Genomic DNA, 16,091 nt, shown 5'->3' with positions numbered 1-16,091 from the left:
TCAAAAATCAAAGTGATACCACCATCCTCTATTTTTATTTATTTATTTATTTTAATTATTATTTTAATAATAATGTTTTATTGAAAAAAAGTATAGCCACTTTGGTGTAATTTATTACACACACTAGTCCTATCCTAGGAATTTCGAAATAGATAATATTTGTTTTTTTGCACTCATTCACCCAATTAAATTGTTTCATAAGTTCACAACTAACTTATTTTATGAGTTCACAAATACCTTTATTACCAGCAAACATAGGGTTTTGCTGATTAAATCGATTTAGGTCAATTATAATGTATTACGTGACATCCTAATCATTTGCATGTATGTATGTTCTTATAGATATTCATTACAAGGGGTATTTGGCCAAAGTCGTTGGTATACTTGGACCAGGTAAAAAAAATGTTCGTGATGTGGATTTTGGTGGATTTACGTATAAAGAATTTCTTTTGCGGCTTACAAAATTAATTGAAGGAGACTGTGATAATGTTACTATTGTAATAGAAAGGAATGCTTGGCTTAGGGTATAAGAATAATCGACATTGATGCTGATTATTGGGCGTTTGTATAAGTTGTTTATAGTGATGTTGGGTTGGATGTGTACATTGATCACCAAAATGAACCAATTCTTGATTGGGCTGATAGCGAGGTTTTAGCAGATGATATAAGTGATGATAATAAGTATGACTTGGATGGAAAAGATGACAATGACTCAGAAAATTCTGATACTACGAAACATGAACATGAACGTGATGAATAAGTTTAAACTTTTGACAAAACTATTAGGGACAAAATTTTGATCAAACTTTCAGGTGATATAAGTGATGATGATGAAGCCAACAATGGAAAAGATATGGAGGTTGTGTTCCCTGTCCATGATGAGAACCAATAATGGGATCAAATGGTGACAGTTTCAGGTATGAAGTTTTCTAACCCATTAGAATTGAAACTTACCAACTATGCAGTCAAGAATGGGTACGATTTATGGTATGAAAAAAGTGGTAATCATATGTTATTGGTAAAATGTTGTAAATGTAAGCAGAATAAAGGTTGTTCCTTTAGGTTGTGAGCTACTTGGATGTCCTCTGAAAAGTCATTCCAAATTAAATCATTGAATGATAGCCATAATTACTCAAGAGTCTTTCAATTTGGGTCCAAATGGATAGGAACTCATTTCATGCGGTATATACTACACAAACCAAAGATGAGTATAAGGAAATTGAAAGCTAAAGTCAGCAAGGAATTTAATTTGATTGCAAGTGTTGGATAATGCATAAATGCTAGGAGGTATTCATTTAAGGAGATAGAGGGTTCTTTAAAAGAACATTATACCAAACCATGGAGCTATGGGGAAGATATAAAAAGGACTAACCATGGATCAATAGTGAAGATGGATGTAGATGTCATGACTGATGGAACCACTTACATCTCAAAGTTTTATTTCGTTTTAAAGGGTTTGAAGGATGGGTGGATTGAGGGTTGTAAGAGGGTAATTGGACTAGATGGTTGCTTCTTAAAGAGCATATGTAGAGGGCAGTTACTTTCTGTTGTAGGTAGAGATGCAAACAACCATATATACCCAATTGATTGGGCTGTGGTTTCAGTGGAAAATAAAGAAACATGGAAGTGGTTTATTGACCTTTTAATTGATGACCTTGGAATACTAACCCTAATATCAGACCAACACAAAGTAAACAATTTATGTTCTCTCTATCTTAGTACTACTTAATTTATTTAAGCTTATGTTTTTTGTCTAATGCTAACAGGGATTACTTGAGGCTGTGAAAGAAAGGTTTCCAGCAGCAAAGCATAGGCAATGTGCTAGGCACATATGTGCCAACTTCATGAAAAAATTTAAGGGCCAAAAATTTAGGAAGCTTTTCTGGTATGTTGTTGCAGCTACTACCCAGGCAAAATTTGAGCAACATATGAATGAAATCGAGAAATTAAAGCTTCTAGCCTATAACCATCTGATGGAAAGGGACCCTAAAACTTGGAGTAGAGCATTTTTCAGACTAATAGGGCTTGTGATACATATGAAAATGGTGTATCTGAGAGTTTTAATTCAGTCATTCAAGTTGCAAGGAAGAGACCACTAATTACCATGTTAGAAAAAATTAGAGCATGAAATTGAAATGAAAAGTGACATTGAAGTTGAAATGGAACCTAATAGTGAAGCGGATTCTTTTGAAGGTGAATTTGAAGATTATATACAACTTGAAGGTGAAGATGATATAGAAGTAGCAAATGAATTCCCAGTTCAAGTTCAACCTAAAGTGCTAGCTAAAGTAGTAGTTGAAGTGCCAATTCAAGTTGAAGGTGAAGTAGAAGCTGAAGTGCTAGTTCAAGGTCAAGGTGCAGCTCAAGTACAATATGAAGTACCGACATTTCAATTTGTGCTGGGATGGAGGATAAAGAAACCTTTAGAAAGAATTACAAAAATTCAGATAAGAAAGAAGTGGGAGGGGCAAAAGTTTAGCTTTTGGCATCTTGGACTCTTGTTTCTGTTTTGGCATCTTTGACTGGCAACTTTAACTTTTGGAATCTTTTGGCAGTATTGCATATTTAAGTGTGTAATGTTTAACTTTTTAAACACGTTTTTGGCAATAATGCATATTTAAATGTGTAATGTTTAACTTTAACACATCTTTTGTAACAAACTTGCTCTATGGAATCTTTTACCATCTATTCCAATATTTTAGTCATGATACAGTCCAATTCCATTCCATTTTTAATATTCAGAAAACCAATCCCATTCCAATGTTTCATTATAATTCCATTCCAAGTCCATTCCACTCAACCAATTTTCCATGAAATAAAACGTTTCATTCAAAACAGTCCAATTCCATTCCATTTGCAATATTTAGAATTCCAAATTTTCAATTCTAATGTTTTATTACAATATTACAATTCCATTCCACTTAACCAAAACAACATTTTCATCCAATCATCATACATCATCATCTACATAATGCAAAAGGATCCCTAATTCAAAACAACATTTCCACATATAAGAAAAACAACACAACCAACACAACTTTATGACTAAACAACTTCCAATTGACTTTCTCCAACTCTTGTCTGTTAACCAAATTGGTGTTCTTCTTTTCTTCGATCTTCAACATACATATACTAATTTCATTGTATAAGGTATGAAGTTTTCACCAAATATTACAGTCTTCTTCTGATTTCATCCTCTCATGGCTTATTCCATCTGTCCTCACTTCATCCTTATCCACCCATTGCCAAAATTTACATCTTGGACTTTCTCCATTCTCTACGAAATTTTTAAGAAAATGTTAAATTGAAGGATGAAGAAGCACAAGTTAACAAAAATTCACAAAGATTGATTTACCAGTGAGTTTTGACAAACCCTAAATGGTCTTCCAAGATTGTTGTGGGTCCTTGAAATCTTCACATGAAATGGTCGTTTACAATCACATGGATGATCAGCTTGCAATACGTCTTGTCATTTGGAAGAAGAAGAAGAAAAAGAAAAAGAAAAAGATGAGGAAGAAGAAGCCATTAATCTAGGGTTTTTGTAACACCGTGAAAATTTACAACCAATTTAAACTTTTCAAAAACATCCCATATTCATTAAGTTATTACAAAAAGGTTTCCAGTTCATTTATTATCAGAGTATCCCAGAAACATCAACATAAAATTGAGGAGCGGTACGATCACACATTCGCCATGCCACGGTCTCCTGAAGTACCTGAAACAATAAACTGAAACTGTAAGCCCAAAAGCTTAGTGAGTTACCCCCAAAATACTGATACACATACAGTCCACATAGCAACATCAATGTTAACATATCATATCAATCAAGACAGAACAGCACGTAACATGTCCACAACTCTACAGACTGGAATACCCCTGGGCCCACAGTGTGAGTCTGGAATGCCTACTGAGGCCTCAGCTCACATCTGGATTGCCACCGAGCCCTCAGTACGAGTCTGGAATGCCTACCGGTCCCTCAGCTCGTATCTGGAATGCTCTCGAGTCCTCAGTATGAGTCTGGAATGCCTACCAGGCCCTCAACTCATATCTGGCGTACTCGCGAATCCTCAGTATGAGTATGGAATGCCTACCGGGCCCTCAGCTCATATCTGGAATACTCTAAGATTTGTTGGCTACCGCATGGAGCAGTACAACCTCAACCTAACCCACATAACATATACATAACTACTGAGCATGCAATAATCATATAACATCACAGGTAGTCCTACATGTCTACCTAACTGGCATAAACACTAACATGCAACACAAACTCGTACTCAACATGTAACACTACTAGGATAACATATCAAATGGGTCGACCTTGGTGCCTTAGACCCCTTAGTATGGTGAGGATAACTCACCTTGCAACTGCCAAACCGAATCACAAGAGCATAATCCAGAAGCACCGCCTCAAACTCCAACACCTATATCCATCAATAATCATTAACATAAATATCCAAATTACCATAATACCCCTGAAGGTCAAAATCAAAGTCAACCTTCCTGATTGACTCTACTCGCCGAATCAACCCGTTGACTCGCTGAGTTCCCATATCCAGAAAACTCTCATAGCATGACTTAACTCGTCGAGTCGCCCCAAGACTTGTCGATTCCAACGATCTTTGAGTTCCATCCTGACCAACTCACTGAGTCCCCAACCGAATCACTAATCCAAGTCTTTAACTGAAAGAGGTTAGGTTCTGCGAGCAGACTCGCCGAGTCCAAGAACAGACTCGTCGAGTTCACGACAATCTTCAATAGACTCGCCGAGTTGTTCTTCCAACTCATCGAGTCCAAGCTCATCATCATAAGACTCGCCGAGTCACCCATGCAACTCGCCAAGTTACTACGCGACTCAATATCTGATCTCTAGCCCGACTTGCCGAGTCATCTCCCAGACTCGCCGAGTCCATACGTGCATTCTCATAATCTCGAGTCACAGAGCTACTACTTTGCTCCAAACAATAGATCTGGGTCTCTAGGGTCCATTAACAACATAAAGTTGCCACCTTTACGTGCTTCTTTCCCCATAATACCAAAAACCAAGCTAGAAAGAGGCTTAAGTCTTGGGGAAGGGATTTTGCATAACAGCTAGAAAGGCTTTCTGCATCAATGATCCATATAGAACTTAGATCTAGAGTTTCAACTCCAGATCTAACTCATGCTTCAAGATCTCATCAATATTTCTCCAACCAAACCCTAAAACTCCATTAATATGAAACTAGGAAGGAGAAGGCCAAGGATAACGATTCCTTACCTCTAAAATGATCTCCCACTGAAGTATAATCCGGATCTCTTCAAGTCTCCTTGATCCAAGCTTCTTGATCTTCAAGATCCCTTCACAAATCACTCCAATTTGCTTCTAAGTCTTCTCACAAATGAAATTAGGGCTTCTGGATCTCAAAAGGGTAGCAAAGAGGCTGAGTGTGGGTTATAATGTGCTTTATATAGGGCAAAACCCCCGGGATTAGGGTTTTCTCCCTTCAGCACCAACTCATCGAGTACAAGCCGTCGACTCGGCGAGTAAGCATGCCTACTAGTCGAGTCCCTTTCCTTAATTTACAATTTAATCCCTTCAACAGCACCTCTGGAATTTGGGGTGTTACAGTTATTTTATCAGTAGTCGTCGTATCCTCGAACATTTATATTGTAAACGATGACAAAAACATACAATGCCATGTGTTTATAAGTATTTCAATGTACTGGTCACGTAGATGCCACATCATCAAAAACCTTTGTTTGATGGTAATAAGGGTATGTGCGAACTTATGACACGGGTTAGTTGGGTAAATGAGTACAAATAAACAAATATTACCTATTTATGAACATACCAAATAGTTAGTTACCTTAATAAGTCATCTCCCCTAACTTAAATTTGGACCTTATTGAAAAATTCTTATTTGCAAAACTTGTTTGTTGATTTGTGTAGGTTTTGTAGTCGGCATTGTGAAATTATTTTTTGAAAATTTCTTATGGGTAGGTTCAATGATATATTGTGAAGATTGAAATTATCTATATCACTTCGAAATTGACAACTTTTTATAATATGAAAGATTGTATACATGTAATCTTATAATAATATTCTAGCCTTCGAAATTGGTGATGCACCTAGCAGGGAGGGGTTGAGTCGGTGACTTAGTAGTGAACGAATCTTGTTTTTTGGTTCGTGATTGACCTATGGGTGGGTGTCTAGCTTTTGAGTTAGTGATGCACCTAGAGGAGGGAATAATGATAACTAATATCTATTAAATAATAAAAGATGAATAATAAAGGTAGACCTTAATGAAAGCTCAAACAATGAATATGTGATGTATCAGATGTTATCTATTGTTTATTATTGAATCCATGCTATGTGATGAGTACTAACACATTTTAGGATATGCATGTTTCTTAGCATTGTACTTATGATTGACTCACTTAGCACTTCTTGACACTTGTTTCTTTGTTTGTTTCTTTTGCCTTGCATTTGTATAGGTATCATGATTGATGGTTTGGTGAGGATCGAAGAATTTGGGTAGTTACACTATAGTTGATGTTTTAATGATGATACCACCTTGGATATGTTTTGAGTTTTCATTTACTTATGGTTTTGCAAACTTATACATTGATGTTCATTGTTTTTGAAATGTTTTAGTAACATTGGTATTGTTTTGATTTAAACGTAAAGTAAGACTTCCGCTAATATATTTGGTTTAAATAGTATTTAAAAAATTTAAGGTAAAAAATCGCAACATTACATTCAAGGTTAGAGGTGCACTACATTCGTTCCCCATTATGATGGCTAGACATACATTAAATTTGTTGGTCGTGACTAGACATGCACTAGAGTCGTTAGTCATTACTAGTTGTCAGGCAGATCGGCACGAGAGCTGAGAGACTTGTTGGTATTTGGATCGACACGAGAGCCGAGAGATTGTTTGTATGCATTGTATGTGTATCGTGGTATATGATATTTTGGAGAACTTCATAATAAGAATAATAACAACAATAAAAAAATTAAATCAAAATTAACAAAAACATACCTTATTAATTAATTATTTATTTACTCCATCCTAACAAAAGAATATAGATATCCACTAAAGTCTTTTGAGTCGGCTTACAAAAAATCCACATACAACTATCTTTATCGAAAGGAGGCATGTATTAAGCTGTAACATCCCAAATTTTGAAGGCAATTTTTTTTCATTTTTATTCATTAAAATATAATTCTTACAAAACATTCCATTTTATTCTTATATAAAAGAGTATTTTAGCGGAAGTCTATAAAACTTTATTGATGCTTCGATTCCGATACAGTCACGTATGAGCCTTCCCACGGTTAGATGAACAACCTGTAAATCAGTTATTTAACAACTGTAAGCTGAGGATTAGTGAATTACCTCAAAATATTTCATACCACAACACATATACAATGCATACACATAATGGCCTTCAACATATAGTTGGTCCACCCATGGCCTTCAACATAAAGTTGGACTACCCTATCTTTATGTACAACATATAGTTGGACCGCACCTTGGGCTTTACCATAAAGCTAGTTCATCCCAGTTTATTAGCCTTCAGCACGAGGCTAGTCCATCCTCAGCTCCACATAATATTTTAACACATATAACAAGCATTATTCATACGTTATAGGGAACTATCTAGCCTAATTGCTTAAGGGTATACTACATGAATATATATATATATATATATATATATATATGTATATATATGTATATATATATATATGTATTTATATATATATATATACATATATATATATATGTATATATGTATTGGAGTATACAATATAGTGAGAAGAACTCACCTTGACGGATTCTCAGAGGATTAACAGTCAACGGGACGGTTTAACTGACAACCAGCACTTTTAACGAGGATTAACCTAAAATACTATAGTTTATTAATTCAATGGGAATATGTAAGGTAGGCTAGACCTAACACTTATCCTAATGAATACCGATAGTTCAATCAAATAAGGACCAACCAGGTCAGACAGTTGGGAGGCATGATCATTTCAGTGTATAACTTTCCTGAAATCCAACAACCAAGCCAATATGACCATTCTAGGAACATTTCTTGTAAGTAGATCAATCAATATAACAACTTGGAATTATAGATACATATCAATTATAGGTTCCTAGTGACAACTTATAACTACAATCATAAATTCCAAATGCAGAGTAAGTGTAGTGCACTTACAGAGTGCTATTGATGAGAACCAGGATCTAAGCGGACATAATATTGACTCGAGATCCCCTACTCAAAGGATACTACTTAGATGAGTACTCAGGATGTTGCAGGAATATGTCGCAGGTCAGAAATGAAGGAAAGATAGGCTAGAACAGGATAAAACGAGAGAGAAGAGAGAGAGAGAGAGAGAGAGAGAAAGATCTAAGGGTGTGGAGAACAAATGAAGATTTGAAGCCTAATTATAAGGAATTTTCTTGGGATACATGCCATTCAAGGTTGTGCATATAGTGCACATAGGTGAGGTGGATCCTCTGGATGGCTGACACGTGTCCGAAAATGGATGGGGGCAACATGGCTAGCTTTGGGTGCAAGCTACGCGCAACGATTTTCAGATTTTCAAAATTGCATAACTTGTTCGTACAACCTCCTTTTGTAATATTCTTTATATCCACGAAAAGCTCTCGATGAGATCTACAACTTTCGTTTAGTTTCTGTCATCTAATTTTAACTTCATCTTTTTTCAAACAGGCTTAGACTGTTAAAGGTCGTATAAAATGCAAAAGTTTCTCATCTGGAGTCTGTTTTTGATTGTATTTATATCGTTAAACTCATATTAATGATATCTGTAATTCTCGTGTAGATTATGTCGGCCAAAAATCGACCGATTTAAAATTTGATTTTTGAGTTGTACACTACTATGTCGAATCTTAGAAAAATCATAACTTCCTCTAATGAAGTCAAATTTAGACATTCTCTATTTGCATGTTCTCGGTTTAACGACCACTACGACTTTCATCTAGGTTTCTTGATTTAATAAGCCACCTATCTAAAACTCACTTTTTACGATACGTTGAGTCACATCAGTTTAATTGAAAAACTTCGAAGAAGCATAACTTCATATGAAGTCGGATTTAGGTGTTCTATCTATGAAAATTCTATTGACGTTTCCTATGTAGCATACTTCTCGTCACACATAGCGATTAGTTCGGTTTTGATAGCTCCAAAATTTTTTGGGATCGTCAATCTTACAACTGCTGCTACCATTATCTCTATCCAATCACGTATGTCTACCTCATTTGGTCCTGGCCCTTCCAATCCAGAACCAGAACTGCTTGCTCTTATGATCATCACCATGCTGAGGATAAGAAACCGGGGTGGTTTAATACAAATTTATTTGGGTTATCTAGAGGTGAAACTAACCCTTTCCAGCTCCTTAGTAACATTTTCGACTCTTCCTGATTCCTATATGGATCCTGTGCTTCCGGTAGTACGGGCTCATACTACCTTCTACACCTATCTATACTAGATCCAAGAATTGTCCGAACATTTCTAGGTCATTAATCTCTTTTTTCGGTAGGACTTTTCACACACCTAGTGTTACTAAAACCTGATTACTAATTTTTCCTAGATTTATGTCAAGGGTTTCTCCTACCCGAACCCTTGTACTATAGGAATTCGTTCCTAATATCAATAATCTCCTTGTGTATACATGTCATATTGGATAGTCGGTGGAATAATTTATTTTACCCTAAGCCCACAACCAAACATGGAATATGAAGTAAGGATGAACTAAGCATTTTAAGGCTATGGAATCCTAATTCCTTACAACTCTAAAGAATACACTTGGTAACTATAAGATATCAGTAGAGGCTTCAAGTAGCACATAAAGGCAATCCCTAAGACTATAAGGAATCCTTATTATCAGGCAATCCAAACTAATAATTCCTGAAAGGTCTTAGCCTTAAACTAGCATGCGTTTCCAACATATCATATATCAATATGTAAAATAGTATGGATAATTTGGGAATTGCTTTCCTTTCTGAGATCCACCTAACCGTATGCATCGCATCCCCTTTTTCTTTATATCTTTTCATTTATAAAAAAATTTGTGTAAGATATTTAGATCCTTAGTTTGAGTATGGAATCACACAATGTTCATCCATTTCGCTTAAACCAGGGCTCTGATACAAACTTGTAACATCCCAAAATTTGAAGACAAATTTTTTACATTTTTATTCCTTAAAATATAAGTCTTACAAAGCATTACAATTTATTCTTATATAAAAAAGTATCTTAGAGGAAGTCTATAAAACTTTAATGACGCTTCGACATCGATGCAGTCATGCATGAGCCTTCCCACAGTCAGATGAACAACCTATAAAGCAGTTATGCAACAAATGTAAGTCAAAGCTTAGCGAATTCCCTCAAAATATTCCATACCACAACACATATACAATGCATACACATAATGGCCTTCAACATATAGTTGGCCCCCCTTTGTCTTCAACATAAAGTTAGTCTACCATATCTTTGCCTACAACATATAGCTAGACCACACCTTCGCCTTTAAGATAAAGCTAGTCCGCCTGAGTCTATTAACCTTCGACACAAGACTGGTCCGCACTCAGCTCCCCATAATATTTTAACACATATAGCAAGCATTATTCCTACGTTATAGGCAACTATCCAGCCTAATTTCTTAAGGGTATACTACAGGAATCTATATCCTAACATACAATGGGTACATATTGGAGTATACAATATAGTAAGAAGAATTCACCATGTCAGATTCTCAAAGGATTAACAGTCAGCTAGACATTTTAGCTGACAACCAACACTTTTAACGAAGATTAACCTAAATTACTATAGTTTATTAGTTCAATGGGAATATGTAAGGTAGGCTAGACTGAACACTAATCCCAATGAATAACGATAGTTCTATTAAATAAGGATCGGCCATGCTGGACAGTTGGGAAGCAGGATCATTTCGAGGTATAGTTTTTCTGAAATCCAACAACCAAGCCAACACAACCATTCTAGGAACCTTTCCTGCAAGTAGATCAATCACTATAGCAACTTTGGATTACTAATAAAAATCAATTATAGGTTCCAAGTAATGACTTATAACTTAAATCATAAATTACACAAAGGCAGAGTAAGCATATCTCACTTATAGAGTGTTATTGATGAGATCTGGGATTTAAGCGGACAAAATAGTAACTCGGGATCTCGTACTCAAAGGCTACTACTTAGATGAGTACTCAGGGTGTCGCAAGACTAAGTGGTAGGCCAGAAATGAAGGAAAAATAGGCTAGAACAGGATATAAATAGAGAGAGAGAGAGAGAGAGAGAGAGAGATCTGAGGGTGTGGAGAACAAATGAAGAGCTGAAGCCTATTTATAGAGGATTTTATTGGGATGTGCATTGTTCAAGTCCGTGCGCGCCACACACATGGGTAAGGTTGCTCTTCTAGATGGCTGACGCGTGTTCGAAAAGGGGTGGGGCAATGTGGCTAGCTTTGGGAACAAGCTACGTGCGACACGCGCACATAACGATTTTAGATCTACAAATTTTGTTTAGACTCCATCGACTAATTTTGATTTCATCTTTTTCATACATGCTTAGACTATTAAAGCTCGTATAAAATGTGTAACTTTCTCATCTGAAGTCCATTTTCGATTGTATTTATATTGTTGAACTCTTATTAACGAGATCTTCAATTCTCGTTTAGATTTTGTCAGCCAAAAATTAACCGATCTTAAATTCGATTTTTTAAACTGTAAATTATTATGTAAAATCTTAGAAAAATCCTAACTGCCTCTAATGATGTCAGATTTAGACTTTCTCTATATGCATGCTCTCGATTTAATGACCACTATGACTTTCGTTTAGTGTGCTTAAGCTAATAAGCCACCTATCTAAAACTCACTTTTTAGGATACATTGAGCCATGTCGGTATAATCGAAAAACTTCTTCATATGAAGTTGGATTTAGGCGTTCTATATATCAATAAAAATCATATGAACATATCGTATGTGTCAATGATGATTATTTTGGTTGAATATTAATATATTTTTATTTTGTATTTAATAATATTTATAAACTACGACTATGGTGTAGATGAGGTGTTACTTAAGCAACTAGCATGAAAAAGGAAAATTACATATGAAAAGCTAAAAATAAGGAAGTACACCACAACTCCTAATCTACACAACAATTTTTGGTCCAAGTATTTAATATAAATAAAACAAGTAGGCTTTAGATCGCCAATTATTGTCAAATCATAAGTGATGGTGTTTTTTTTTGTGGTTCATGATTAGGTCCAACTCCTCGTGTCTTAACTTTATGTTTCCCTTTAGTCCTTGTACATATGTACAAATGTGAATATACCATCATTTGTCAAATACCCATAACTTAGAAGTAAAAGTAATGTGGAGTTTAATCATAACTACAATTGAGCTACTAAACCCTTTGACTTTGATCTTCTTCAACTCCTCCAGATACTATAGATAGCTACGTCTCCTATGTCCATTCTCCTTGTAGTGGAAACATAAAACTTCTTAAGTATTCTTTTATGGAGGTGTCTTATATTAATCCTTACCCTTATTGAATATGGGGTCATAGCTGGTTCGACTAACTTTTCCCTTCCCTTTCCATTCCATTGTTTTGACCTTCTTTTTTGATACCTCTTTCCTTTAGAATTTACGGTCTTCATCATGCCATGTTAGACTCAACTATCTTCATCATACCATTAAACTCCATGATAGACATTTCCAGAACCAGACAAGAACTTAAGGATTATATTCATGGCCAACCCCCACAAAATCGGAAAACATAGATGGTCCAACAGGTTAATTGTCACATCCTCTTATTTTCAAAACTAATTAAAACTTTTTGTAGTATATTTGAAACATATTGAGTACAACTTATTGTCTTAATAAAATCCTAAGGATCTCATAATCGATACATAAATATAGGTTATAGCGTAAAGACCTAATGGTCCTGAACTCTATTGCAGGTGGTCTCTTAATCACTCAACTTCTTAATCAAGTTCTATTGCTTAAGTCTTGATACTTGTGATGCATATAAACTGAGTGGGTCAGGTTGGGAAACCTGGTGAGATACATAGTGATTTCAATCCCATAATATTTTCATGATAATATTCCTTAATTATCATATCTGGAAAACCAACGGTTTCTAAATAATATAGATAGGGTTTAAATAACTATATAACCCTCTACCCATCCTAATTGATCCTCACAGCTGCTAGTCCTACAATTATCAGGAAGTTTCATCTTACCCAATGAACCATTTAAGGGTTTGGCTACACAGTTAGTGTCTTCCTTTTCCAATGTAAGTCGTAAAGGCACATGAGCCGTTAGAGTATTTTGATGAATAGGATATTACCTTTCATTTATGTATGTAGGTTATAAACCTACAATAGCAACATTATTCACCAGACCGCCTAGAATGGTCAAGTGTTGTTATCCTACTCTGGGGGATGACCAAATATACTGTTAAGTTACCTGATCTGGACCCACCATTTCTAGTCATCCAAAAGGAATACTAAGATATACTCTAGTATGGAGCTACTATACATCTACACCTAAAGGTGTCATGGAACAGGACTCTACTCTTCATTCCTAACTTACACCCATTCTCCGAATGAGAGTACCTATTATCAAACTTAATTGAACCGAGGATCCTTTATAAGTTCTACTTCCCTAATAGGCAAGACTACCGGGCTTATGAAATTTTCTCGAGATACCAACTCTTATTTTAGGAAATCCTATCCTAATATTAACATAGAGTATTAGGTATTATCATTTCTTCAATATTTCTTACTAAACATACTTTGATTACTTATTATCATATTATCTATTTACTATAACACATATAGAAACATATTTGATTCGCACCTTGTATATGACTATATATATATATATATATATATATATATATATATATATATATATATATATATATATATATATATATATATATTCCTACCACATATTCCAAGCAATAATCATATAGTTCACAGATAAACTTTTTAACAAACATTTATTACTTATATTAAAATCATGTTCATGAAAGAGACTATTGGTGGTTGTCGAGGCCAACAAAATTAATACCCTAAATATTACACAGTGAAATAGTGTATAGTGGTAAAGGGATCGTATCCACGAAGATTAGTTCAATTTAAATCTCTATGTAAATCACTTGTTCAAGTACTTGTAAAACAAAAGTAAAAGTAAAATGGGGGGTTTAGTTGTTTTTGATTGTTTGACAAAATTAAAACTAGCTAGAATGTAAATATGACAAGTAAACAAGTAAAATATTTGATCAAATTCAATGAAGTGAATTGGTTGATTTTGGGTACACCACATGGATGACATGGTTGACTTATCATTAGACTAAATGGAATAACACATGTGAATTAATTTAACTTGGCTATAGCAACCTATAAGAACAAATTACCTCAACTCTTGATTGTTATTAAAATGGCTAGATGAGCTCTTAACAAATTTCCTTAATTAAACTCACAAAATCAATGAAGCATATAATCTAATGAAAATCAATTAGCTTTAAGTTCTAAGAGTTACCAAGTCCAAAAGATAATCAAATGCTTACATTATCATTATGGAGGAAACAGTTCCATGGTCTAAATGAAATGAAAACAAACATATAAACTATTTGTTTGCTTACTAATTTGAGGGTGCATTACTTAACCATGAAATTAGTCAACAAAAATAAGCATTCGTTCATCTAAGCTCATGATCAAAGATAAATAAACACAACAACATGTTTAACTAGAAAACATTTCCATAAACTTCAAACACAAGATAATAATAAGTCTTCAAAGCAACTAATCATCCATGGGTTAAACCATAATCAACCAAATGAAAATTTAGCCAAGCATGGACAAAGTAAAAAAAATGCAATATAGTTTAGAGATACCAAACATGATTCAAAGTGTAAGATGAAATGAAATGACAACAATCTTCAAAATCTTCCCAAGCCTTCTAGAGAGCAAAGTGTTTGTTTCTTCAAGTCTTCTTTCCTTCTTGCCTCAAAACTCCAGTAAAAGTGGTCAAATATTGGATCCAAAAATTGCCCAAAAGTATTCCACCAACTTTCCCTAAATAGAGGCAAAAGGCTAAACTCCGGATTCTTCACGGTGCGATCCACGCGGACCATTTGTAAATCTACACGGACCGCATGGATTCTGCTGAATGGGATTTTTGGCCCATTTGATTAGCACACCAACCCAATTTTCTCATTAATGTTTCAGCCCATATGCACAAACTCTTGAGAGCCCAATTATGCCTTCCAAAGTCTTTAAAGATGCTCCAATGCTCCTTTAATCTTCCATAGCTCGAGTCGTCGTCGCCTCATCATCATTCTCGCCCAAAAATTAAATCTAACTCGATTTCTTGTTTATGTTGACACCAAGCTCAATCGAGCTACTTCAAGTCTACAAGCAAGCCACAAGCCTCCAAAAGTCCCACACTCCTTCCATATCTCCAATGACAAATAGTCTTCAGTAAATCCCGCAATTAAGCTCAAAAGACTGGAAAGCACTCGATAAAGGAGAAAAATAACAAAAAGAGAAAATATGTATGAAGATTAACTAAAATAAAATAAACTATGAAAAGAAGTAAATAAAATGAAACTATCAAAATCACCCCAAGCTTAAACCTTATTTGTCCTCAAGTAAGACAAGACTAAAATGAACTCGGGATGATCTATCTTAAGAAAAATTAAAAGAATGGATAGAACCGCGGAACCTGATTACCGTTAGTCAACATGGTCAGAATTGATCTTGCTATTATCTCATTACTTTTTCATCCGATGACAATGGGACCATAAACCACAACTAGGACAACTCCTCTAGGTGAGTAAGGAGGGACGGTCAGCTGCATCCCCAATAGAACATAAAAACAATGAAGAACATCTGTAGTAGGGAAAAAGCAAATGGACGTGCTCGTATGGAGCTCTTCTTTTTTAAGAGCACACGTTTTTCAGCCACTCTCAAGTGTGATTGGGTTTTATCGCTCAGACACAATTGTAGGAATCAGTTCACTTAGTGTTGACACAAACTTCCCGTAGTATCC

General features: G+C 35.1%; 1 protein-coding gene across 1 annotated transcript; it reads left to right on the top strand.

Moving 5' to 3' along the window:
• Positions 1–891: 891 nt before the first annotated feature.
• On the top strand, positions 892–2,099 carry LOC145040421 (uncharacterized). Its single transcript, XM_078988353.1, has 3 exons — positions 892–917; positions 1,285–1,690; positions 1,767–2,099. The coding sequence occupies exons 1-3, from the start codon at positions 892–894 to the stop codon at positions 2,097–2,099; spliced, it is 765 nt and encodes a 254-aa protein (XP_078844479.1).
• Positions 2,100–16,091: the final 13,992 nt, after the last annotated feature.

The sequence above is a fragment of the Lactuca saligna genome, chromosome 4, assembly GCF_052625555.1.
Source record: "Lactuca saligna cultivar CGN05327 chromosome 4, ASM5262555v1, whole genome shotgun sequence".
NCBI lineage: Eukaryota > Viridiplantae > Streptophyta > Magnoliopsida > Asterales > Asteraceae > Lactuca > Lactuca saligna.
This window is presented reverse-complemented; position numbering and strand designations above follow the sequence as displayed.

Excerpts from the sequence above, each read along its gene's own strand:
- LOC145040421 (XM_078988353.1), top strand. The coding sequence starts at position 892 with ATGGGATCAAATGGTGACAGTTTCAG. Across the intron at positions 918-1,284 it reads TCAAATGGTGACAGTTTCAG|GAGGTATTCATTTAAGGAGA; the intron begins GTATGAAGTTTT and ends CATAAATGCTAG. Across the intron at positions 1,691-1,766 it reads TAATATCAGACCAACACAAA|GGATTACTTGAGGCTGTGAA; the intron begins GTAAACAATTTA and ends TAATGCTAACAG.